The sequence below is a fragment of the Rhipicephalus microplus genome, chromosome X, assembly GCF_043290135.1.
Source record: "Rhipicephalus microplus isolate Deutch F79 chromosome X, USDA_Rmic, whole genome shotgun sequence".
Taxonomy (NCBI): domain Eukaryota; kingdom Metazoa; phylum Arthropoda; class Arachnida; order Ixodida; family Ixodidae; genus Rhipicephalus; species Rhipicephalus microplus.
The window spans coordinates 184,802,207-184,813,333 of record NC_134710.1 but is presented as its reverse complement, the minus strand read 5'-3'; the positions used below and the strand labels follow the sequence as shown (position 1 = coordinate 184,813,333).

Genomic DNA, 11,127 nt, shown 5'->3' with positions numbered 1-11,127 from the left:
TGTTGATCAGCCTGAGAAGGCGGTCTCGCTGAATGAGAGAGAACGTTGGAGTAACGTCAACGTTTGCCGGTGTAGTGATGGTAGACGCTGCTACTTCATCCACTAAATGACAATCTTATATTTGAGCGAGTTTGTCGAAATAGGCAATAGCCGTGCGTTTAACTACCCTGTAAAAAATGAGGGTCCTCCTTCACGGAGAATGCTGAAGGTTAAGCGGTGCCGAGCGATTCCGTGAGCAACAATACAGCTATCTCCTTAAGACGTAGCCTCTTCATGGAATTCATGCTTCAGCACAGATACCACAGAACAGCCCGTCACTCTATTAAGCCGACAGATCATATGCCGTGATCAAAATACAACAATGTCCTTCAAACAAGTCGTTCTTAAGTATACTATACCTTATTGCAACTAACACAAGAATGTTTGTATTGTTCCACTCAACAGTCTGCTGTATTGTTCCACACAACAGTATTTTGCACCACAGTTGTGCCATGCCGCCTGCTTGCAAAATTAGCAATGAGGATTTCATTGATGTTCTGCGTGCCTGTGAATGTGAATTATTTGTGTTCTTTGGCGGAGAGTTTGTTGGCTGGACACGCTGTTAATCTAGTTTTTGGGCACACCTTCATCTGCGAGTGAACAAAGGGTTCATAGAATGATTAGAACGTACTATATGTTTTGCACAGGTAGCATGATTTTGTGAAATGAATGCAGTCATTCATGGCTAGCTCCCTAAAGTACCTGCTTGTTAAGTACAAAACGCCAAATTTAACAGGAGTCCTGTTGAACAAAATTCTACACAAACAACACAAGAATGGTGTGTGCAGCAAACAAAGCCACAAAGAGCACAGGACATGTTTATAGAGCTAATGGTGGCACTGAAATGACGAAGATAGGACAGGCCGAACGTACACAAGCCTGTACCATCCTTGTGATTTGAAGTTCTACGCAGAACTTTATGAAAATGCTACACCAACAATGCCAAAAATTTACCCGTGCTAAGCTCAAATTACATCCTCCCTTTCCCCATTTTGCAGATTTTTTTGTTCAGCGAATCCGTACATGAAAGATGTTCCAAACTACATGTGAAATAATGAGTGTAAAAAGTTTACTTGAACTTGCAAATAATAAAGTTGCATAGAAGTCTTCCCACCTATACAGGTGGCAGTTGCAGCATATGTTGGCAACAAGTCAGTGAAGGTTGACCAGTTCTTTAGCAATATACATCCTCGTCAACATGTTGTTCTTAGAAATCAATGGTTGACAACAAATAAACCAATATTCCCAGTCCGCTCCTCCCCCATCTGTCTCCAAGCCACTGTCAAGTACTGTCTATATAGAAGCTATGCCTTATTGTCCAGCGGTTAAACTCAGTCTTAGAACGAGCTGCACTGGTGGCAATAATAGCATCTCTTCTTTGCAGTCTTTAAACTTCTGAACTCTTTCTGCCCATTTTGCCAATAGGAGTGGCATTGCAATACCCCAGTGTACTTGTAGAAGACCTTCCTCCGATCATGTGCAGGTGTGCGGTGCTTGAACGTATATCCCAAGGTATACCAAAAGCAATGAAGATTTGAGTGAGGTAATCGGTAAAGTGTAATGCAAAGATTGCGACACAACTTCGATGGGCAAAACAAATGAAAAACGGTCACAGAAACCTAAAGAACGTAAAGAGGATGTTGCTCAAGTTTTCCATTCAACATGTTCTGACACAGAGCTTGTTGAACGCTGCTGAGTGACAAGACATAGCTGCTGCCTCAACAATTTGATTATGCCACCTCGTGTACAAGGGTGAGAAAACAGAAAACTTTGGAGTCGCGGTCCATTCGTTACCAAGTATCAGCTCCCAACAACCACGCCTTCAATGTATAAATGTTTACAAGAAAATATGTGACCAGTGGACTGGTTGAGCATTGCACACTTATTGCCAGCATATACATAGAAAACTACCTGCATAGATGGCAAAGCTTTCATGGTATTTTGTTAATAATTGTTGTGCAAGGTCAGAGTAAACAATTTACAGTTAAGCCACACATCCAGAGTGCATGGGGGGGGGGGAGATAGTTTGTGTGTATGCACTGTGCTGGGTTATCTTGCAGATGTGTGAGTCATACCTGCTGCAGCATGCGAAATGAACAATGAAACGCACTACTACATGCTTCTTTGAACACCACTTTGGCAGATGTACTCAGAAACATAATTGTCGAAATTGCTGAAAGCCAGCTTATGAATCTTTGTGCATGGCCCATGAACAGCTCCAGTTGGCTCCTTTCTGTATGTCTGAAAAGGAAGTACAAAAAATAACTATTGTAGCAGCAGCAATGTTCAGAGTTTAAACCACTATGATATCTATTACGTACATCACCTCTGTTCACACCACTATTTCATGAATCACAAAAGCAGATGGTATTTCTGGACAAGAACTGATAAAATGCAGAACAAGCAGCAGGATGCTACGAAGACCTATGCTATAGTAGACAGCAACTTAACGTTAAACACACTATATTCTAACTGCAAAAAATTGATAAACAAGCATAAAGAATTCCATTTAATTAGTGCCATGGTGTGGCAGTTACAACTTCTTTAAGTACTAACACCACGGAGAGTTATGTCGGGTGAACAAAATAATTTTGCATTATATTATTAAATCTTACACAAGACAAAGCATATTGTAGACCCCTGCAAAGGCCTACGTGCGGCAGGAAACATATTGTAACGGCACCTTTGGAGCGACAAACAGGAGCTGTGAGATAAAAAGTTCAGGACTTCGTTGTCGTTTTCATAGCCTCAACCCATCCAGCACTCTGTCACTGCGCGTGACAGAGTGCTAGATGGGTACACGTCGCCTTATTCATAACATCATGGTGGAGGTATTAGCCTGATTAAGACAATGAATGATGCATCAGAACAAATGGTGAGCAATAAATTAAGAAGCAAGGCTTGCATATATAGTTTTTTAAAATCCTATAAACACTACATGACAGTTGTACATCTTATTACGGCAGAAGCTAACATAAAAATGGGAGCTTGAATGAGTGTCATATCGCTAAATTAAGTGTGGTGTTCAAGCCAGTGTTTGAATAAGACAATTTGTCTAAGTTGTGGTAGCAACCTTGATGAAGTTTGCTGCCTCTGCAAAGAAAAGTTCTGTTGTCGAATAACAAGCTCTAACATAACATTCGTTAAATGAATTTTTTTCATCAGGTATACATCTGAACACATTCATTACAAATCCTCAACTTTAACAAATGCTTCTATTGTAATAATACTGGGTGCGAAATTTAAGCTGCAGAAAACAAGGCATTTAGCGGGGTCTCACTGCTGAACAGTTTCATAACACTAGGTCAATGATGTTAAAAATGAGTGATTAGACAAGAGAACATCCATTTACCAGAGCAGCAAACCGTATGAATGTTACTGCCACGACTTAGACAAACGATTTTTGTTCAAACATTCAAAACAACCTAATCTTGAAAAATCTTGATTAGCTCCAAAAACTAACTTTAATTATTTGACCCTCATTCTAGCACCCCACCCCTATATACATCTTAACTTCTGCCACAATAAGACAACGATCATGTAGTGTTTGTCATTATTTTAAGATATGGACAGTAAGCCTTTCTTCTCAATTTAATGCTCACCCTTTACGTTTATGATTTAATGACTGTTTTATGAGCCAAAGAGCCCAGTGTAAAAATGTGTGAAGGTGTTTTCAATTTTTAGAGTCAGAAGTATTTTTAACTCTTGTATATACCCTTAAAACAAACAATGGAATTTTATTCTACAAGAAAAATCTCTCTTGTAAAAGTATACGAAAAACACTGCATTTTGCTAAGCTTGATTTGATTGATTTGTGGGGCTTAACGTCCCAAATCCACCATATGATTATGAGAGACGCCGTAGTGCAGAGCTCCGGAAATTCAGACGACCTGGGGTTTTTTAACGTTCACCCAAATGTGAGCACACGGGCCTACAACATTTCCGCCTCGATCGGAAATGCAGCCGCCGCATCCGGGACTCAGCGCCGCTGCGGTGGTCTAGTGGCTAAGGTACTCGGCTGCTGACCCGCAGGTCGCGGGTTCAAATCCCGGCTGCGGCGGCTGCATTTCCGATGGAGGCGGAAATGTTGTAGGCCCGTGTACTCAGATTTGGGTGCACGTTAAAGAACCCCAGGTGGTCAAAATTTCCGGAGCCCTCCACTACGGCGTCTCTCATAATCATACGGTGGTTTTGGGACGTTAAACCCCACAAATCCTAATCGCATCCGGGACTCAATCCTGCGACCTGCGGGTCAGCAGGCGAGTACCATTTTGCCATGTTTCCTCCCGACCAACATTGGCAAAAATTGAAACGAAACATTATTTTGATACCATAGCCAGGAAATTTCGCTGACAAAGAAACAAAGACTGTGGTAAAAGCATGAAGCAACAATCATGTGTCAGTTATTTTTCTCCCATAACTCAATTTCTGGGCGCATAATTTGAAAGGACTCTGCTGTATTAGAAAGTTTTTCCCCAAAAATAGTGCTGGAACAACTTCTTTCCACATTGAGCCATCAAAGCACCAGTTTTGGAAAATATCGCAAATGGTCAAGAAACCACTTCACAGACTAACATGCCAATACCATGAACTCGCAAATACTTACAGGAGAATGAATGCTCAGTTACAGTTTCTGAGGCAGCCCGATGGCTCCTGTGTGTCCATCTGTACTGCCTTCTGTCTGCCTTTTGCCAGTTTCTGTAAAATGTCTTGCAAGAAAACAAAAAAAAAACATTAAAAACAGTTCATTTTTTTAGCATGCCTCATGTAACACAACTTGACTTTCTCGGCCTCATAAGGTAGCAGTCTCGAAAGCATGCTAACAGCTGCTGCTTTATGTATGTATATCTCACACCCCGTTAGCAGGCTCTAAAATATTGCCCAGTCATCGTTAAGCAAGAAGCCTAACATAAGAAAACAGAAACAGCACTTTACACTAGACCTAAATTTAACTTCTTAATACTCACTCAGTAACATATTTTCCTTACGCATTATATGCATACATGCTGAAAAGACTGGGCTCGCATACATGGCCGCAGGTGAGTCAGGACACTTCAAATGCCAACTAACAATGAGAAGGCAGACTAATGGAACATATAAGATGGTTAACCTGAGGCCCGTAGTAAACTTGTCTTTATGTCATGACGTAAATGCATGCCAAAATTCGAATCATGCAGTTTCGTACAAGAACAGAAATGAAGAAATGCATTTAATGGTTAAGGCTTGGCATAGCGACATGTGGTAGTGCATGTGTGAGCCAACCATCGAATAACTCAACGAAGAAATCAAATGCTGAGCAGTTATCTCTCACATAGACCAACAGGCATGTCGTCTTGATCGATATCTACACTTGCTTTGTTTCGTTTCTAGCTTAATGTCAACTTTTCCAGTTGGTGTTTGCGGTGTCTTGACTACTCTCTCGAGTCCATGTTTGCATGCCCTGCCTTTTTAACATGAATACCAACCTACTAAGCAGCTCACTTCTACTTGAAATATGTATACAATCTAGAATTACCACTCTGTTCACTTAATGTAACAATAATAATGGAGTTCTGAATGTGAATGTCAATTGAAAAGCACTATAACCTCTAGCATTTTTGCCTCCTTCAAAAGTGCAACTGCTGCCCTGAAGATCAAATCCATTCAGTGCGGGGGTTGTTCACATGGTAGCATAGCTCCAAGCAACGTAAGAAAATTTTAGGTCTATGAAAAGAGCTCTAGGTAAAAGCAAGGCACGCAACTAGCAAGGAGCCACATACTGTTAGGCCTAGAATCTGTTTCTGGTAACCTAGAATGCTGTGGCGCAGGCCATGCACCTCGGCAACTGTTCAGCTTTTCTTTCTGAACCAAAGCTTAGCCGAGTCAATATTGATATCTACAGATTGCTCTGAAAACAGCAGTTAAGTTGCCAAAAAAACAGCCAAAGGCCGAAAAAAGCTCCACGGCTAATAAAATATTAAACACTTAATGATGCAAGTACACCCGAAACACCATTTTAGATGCGCTGGTTGAATAGGTATCAGGTAAACAAAGCAGCAAAGCAATGAACTGCCAGCTATGTAGCTGCAAAAAGTGAGAAAGGAGGTGGCTCTAGTGCTATACAATTCATGAAAGTACTATCAACAAGAAAAGCTTGGTAGATGTTGAATGCACAAAAAAGGCGGATTTCCGCCACGTCGGTAGTTAACGCTTGTAATTTGACTGGTGACTCCATAGGTCGGAATGCGACGTGCAGTGTGGAATAATTCTTTCAAAATTACGTTCACAGACAAAGTGTGAATTTGGCTTCATCGAACATTGCATGCCCCGCAAACTTTCGCTGTTGATGGTACATGCTGAACATACAGAATGTTTCGTATAATGAACACATAAATATTGACAGAAGCTGCAGACTATTTCACAGATGAGCATTGCAAAATATAAATCAGCAAAGCCATGTTGTGCATAAATTGACCATTCATAAATGAAATGTGAAAAGCTACTAAACAACCCCACCATCTGAAATTTCTGATAGCTGCAAAATTGTAAAATGTGAGCACATTGCCACAATATTTGTGTTCACATGATGAAAGCATGAAGTCACAGCCAATAAATCACACATTGTAGCGATTTTCAGTTTCTCACTCGGCTTCTACATCCTTCTTATCATGAAGAGGGGTACGCATACGTTACCATCATGACTACAGTCACATGACAACAAAGCATGATGTCAGTGATGGTGCAATGAACATGCAGCCATCAACTGAGCAAGGGCTCGCTGATGTGCCGCTTTGATAGATCGGCATGGTGAGGAAGTACTGTGCAAGACATAGGCTAGATAAGCAATATGCAGCACGCCTCACAATGACGCAATTTATATGGCGTAATTTTAGAGCCAAAACACTACTTATATTGCAGAGAGAACCAACCGGCAGTCAGTGCCAAATCACATCACTTTGCTAGCGAAGAGTATACACTGGTCAGGCAATGAAGGGGTCACCATAACTGTTTTTTGAAATGAAGTTTCCGTGATATTCACACAATGCGATTGCTGCAGCACTCTGTATGAATTAGCAAGATGGTCTGGAAGGTGATAAAAAGAAAGACAGAGCCAAAGCTGCCTAATGGCAATTTGAGACAATGTAGAACACACTGTGCAGGAATTACTTTTGCAGACATATCCCTATAAGCTATAAAAACTGCCAATTACCATGCTCACTCTATGCAACATAGGAATGTCTCACACCTTTGCAAGAACTTTACTGTGGTGGCTGCACTGTCCGTGTAGGCCATAAGCAGCCGGCCCGTGGCTCTCAGACATTTGATCCGTTCGTTGAAAAGAACTTGTGGCTCACATCCTTGTAGTACTGCTTTCGGGAGGTGCTTCCTGCGATAACAAAAGTAGCTCAACATAATTATGCTCTGTAAACGCTCACATGAAATCCACATTGGTGCCTTTAAAAAAATTTCAGCTATAGACTGAACCACAGCAATACTCTCTTCTGTTATAATGAAGCACCTTATTTCTTTCTCTGGTCGGGTTTCTTGTTTTCACCCATGAGACAATCCATCAGAAGTTAAGCTTTAGTTGTGGAGGGAGCAGGTGAAAAGCATGAGTTTAATATAAAATATAAAAAATATTAGACTAATTTTGCATAATATAAGACATTCTAATTCTTGTAATGTCCCACCACCAAGAAATGAGTGAGCAAGCTGTGACATTAAGGTGTCAAAAAATAATGGGTAATTCTGCTATTGAAATGTGTTTTTACTACTGACTCTGTAGCTGCAAGTGCCTGCTGAATCTACTACAGTGCACTTAGCGAACCTGTGTGATGATATTGACAGACAGAGAAAACCCAGTTCTCACTTAGTTGCCCTCATCACAGCATCATGTTGCCCCATATAAGGGTTGCTGGTATGCAGGATGCAGATGCATGAACTGCGGAGGGTACCGCAGGAGTAAAACGGCCAAGTTACTCTTCAGAGTGTTCTACTCTCGCAAAGCATCAGAGTGAAATTCATTTTCACTCTGTATGAAACGAGAGAGTGAAATAGCTTTCTACTTTACCTCGCTTTGAGAGAGTGAAATGCCCATAAACTTTTCCGACATGAGAGAGTAAAACGTGGTTATGCTCCTGCTCCTGATTACTTTTAGATGCGTCGGCACCTAAAAGTAATCAGGAGTGACCTAATACCACACATATATGCAGTAAAATGTACTGCATTTGTTTGTGAAGGTGTTAGAGACGACTAACAAAAAGAACAGAGTTTCCAGCGCACGCCAGTGAATTGCAGCGCACTGGAAAGCACTTGGAAGTTTTAATACCCACGCTTCATTCTCATTCAATCGGTCACGATCAAAACTCAGCGCAAACGGCCTTAGCGGTCTTTTTATATTATTATTCATGTTGTTCGCTACTATCATTTCATACGTGTGGTGGCACCGCAAGCGTGACGTACGGTACGGCTAGAGTGAAGTATTGTGGCGTTAGTCGTAGAACGTGAACAAGAGTGACCAAAAAATATGTCCAAGGGGTTGAAAAAATACTAAATTCATTAGTGTACACTTCAGAAGCGCTGTTTTGTACGCAGAAACGACTAACCACTTAGCGAGTCAGTCCAAATCACGTTCATATTATGACGACTCGGTTGTAGCGAGGTTTATTGGCCGTGAACTCGGGAACGAACAAGCGCAACGGACCCGACAAAGAAGCGCTCGTGCCAAGCAGATGATGATTGTCAGCCAGAACATATGATGATGATTGACTGTTGTTCAGATGAGGATGAAGCGCATAATAGATGCCTACACTGATTCCCCCCCCCCCCCCCCCGTGGAAGCGGCTGCGGGCGGGTAGTCAAGGTGACGAGGAACGTCGTGTGAAAAGCTTCATGCGGGAAACGTGTACAATTTCGGTGCTGCGGTAACGACGGTCAGTTGGCACGACAAGAGGCGTCACACGATAGTTGACAGGTGAAGTCTGCTCTAAAACAACATATGGGCCGATGAATCGAGGCTGGAACTTGTCGCAGAGACCAGGTGTGCGAATTGGTGTCAATAGCAGCACCTCGTCACCCGGGCGGAATGATACCACACGATGAGAGGTGTCGTAGACGGCCTTCCTTGCTTGTTGCGTAGCTTCCGTGTTCATACGTGCGCGCTGGCGGCACTGGGCAAGGCGAGAAATATATTCTTCGCAAGAAGATGGTGATGTAGGGCCATTGCTGGTGAAGAAGGAAACATCGATAAAGAAAGTAGGTGAACGTCCGTAAACGAGATAAAACGGTGAGTAGCCTGTTGTGCGCTGAACAGCGGTGTTGTAGGCGAAAGTGAGGAATGGTAGAAGTTTATCCCAGTTTCTGTGATCCGGTTGAATGTATACGGCTATCATGTCGGCAAGGGTTCGATGAAATCTCTCGGTCAGACCATTTGTTTGAGGATGGTAGCTAGACGCCATCTTGTGTGTGGTACCAGAAACGCGAAGAACTTCACCTAAAAGCTGTGATAAGAACACCTTTCCACGGTCACTCAGAAGTACACGAGGTGCACCATGACGTAGTATTATGGCCTGAAGGACGAAGTCAGCAACTTCCGATGCTGAACCAGTAGCTACTGAAGTTGTCTCGGCGTAGCGTGTCATATGGTCTACGGCGGTGACTATCCATCTATTTCCGGCACCAGTAACAGGAAGGGGTCCATAAAGATCGACACCGACGACCTCGAAAGATGTTGTAGGGCACGTCATTGGCTGTAACTGACCAGCTGGGGGAGATGTCGGAAGTTTGCGAAGTTGGCATGGAGAGCAGGAACCCACGTACTTTGCTACGCTGGTAGAAATCCCAGGCCAATAAAAGCGGCTTCGAATGCGGTCGTAGGTTTTGTGAAAGCCTAGGTGACCAGCAGTCAAATCGTCATGAAAGGCGTTAAGTACATGATGTTGAAGAGCGCGTGGCAGAACAGGTACCCAGCGTGTGCCGTCAGGATGATATATGTGACGATACAGCACACCGTCCTGAAACTTGAAGTGCTCGAGTTGTCGACGAAGGCGTGCATTGGGTGGACGCGTAGCTCCTGAAAGGTGGTCTATAATGCGCCGACAATACGGGTCAGCCTGCTGGTGAGAACTGAAGGGTTGTTCATTGTCGATTGGCGGTTGGTACAGCGAGGCGAGCAAGGCAACAGAAGTGGGAGTCACGTCCGCACTGGTGTCGTTGGAGGTGGCAGCTGGAGGTGGCAACGACGCTGTAGGTAGTGGGCAACGAGAAGGAGCGTCGGCGTCTTGATGTTTTTTGCCCGATTTATAAATAATCTCAAACTGATACTCCTGTAGGCGTAAAATCCAACGACCCAAGCGTCCGGACAAGTTCTTCATTGTAGAAAGCCAGCATAAGGTGTGGTGGTCCGTTACGATGGTGAATTGACGGCCGTACAGATAAGGACGGAATTTTTGTATGGACCAAACCACAGCGAGGCACTCCTGCTCAGTGATGGTATAGTTTTTTTCGGTAGAAGTTAGCACTCGGCTAGCATATGCGATGACCCTTTCCCGTCCAGAGTTATCGCGTTGGAGGAGAACAGCACCTATACCGCAGCCGCTGGCGTCGGTATGCAGGAGTGTTGGGGCGGTGTCATCAAAATGGCAGAGTACAGGTTCTGACGTCAAAGCTTTCTTCAATAGATGAAATGCCGACTGACATTCTTCGGACCACACAAAGGGTGCATTAGATGCAAGTAGTTTGTGAAGTGGCGCAGCTATTGAAGCGAAATTTTGTATGAAGCGACGAAAATATGATGCGAGGCCAAGAAAACTTCGCAAATCCTTAAGTCTTGTGGGGCATGGAAATCGAAGGACGGCAGCGATATTTTCGGGGTCAGGGCGAATACCGTCCTTGCTGACGACATGACCGAGAACCTTGATGGATTTGGTGGCGAAACGGCACTTCTTAGTGTTGAGCTGCAGACCCGCACCGGCGAGGCATGTTAGGACGTCATCCAAGCGGCTCAGGTGCTGAGAAAACGTTGATGAAAAGATGATAATGTCATCAAGGTAGCAGAGACACGTCTTCCATTTCAGACCACGCAGGACGGTGTCGATCATGCGTTCAAAC

At 43.3% G+C, this 11,127-nt stretch overlaps 1 protein-coding gene across 1 annotated transcript in view; it reads right to left on the bottom strand.

Moving 5' to 3' along the window:
* Positions 1-2,049: 2,049 nt before the first annotated feature.
* LOC119176971 (uncharacterized) overlaps positions 2,050-11,127 on the bottom strand; it is a 109,953-nt gene continuing 100,875 nt past the window's right edge. Inside the window, exons 3-5 of the mRNA XM_075878333.1 lie at positions 7,265-7,405; positions 4,646-4,748; positions 2,050-2,280 (exon numbers count right to left, since the gene is read on the bottom strand). Of these exons, the coding sequence (XP_075734448.1) occupies positions 4,664-4,748; positions 7,265-7,405 (226 nt within the window). The 3' untranslated portion in view covers positions 2,050-2,280; positions 4,646-4,663. The remainder of the gene's footprint in view (positions 2,281-4,645; positions 4,749-7,264; positions 7,406-11,127) is intronic.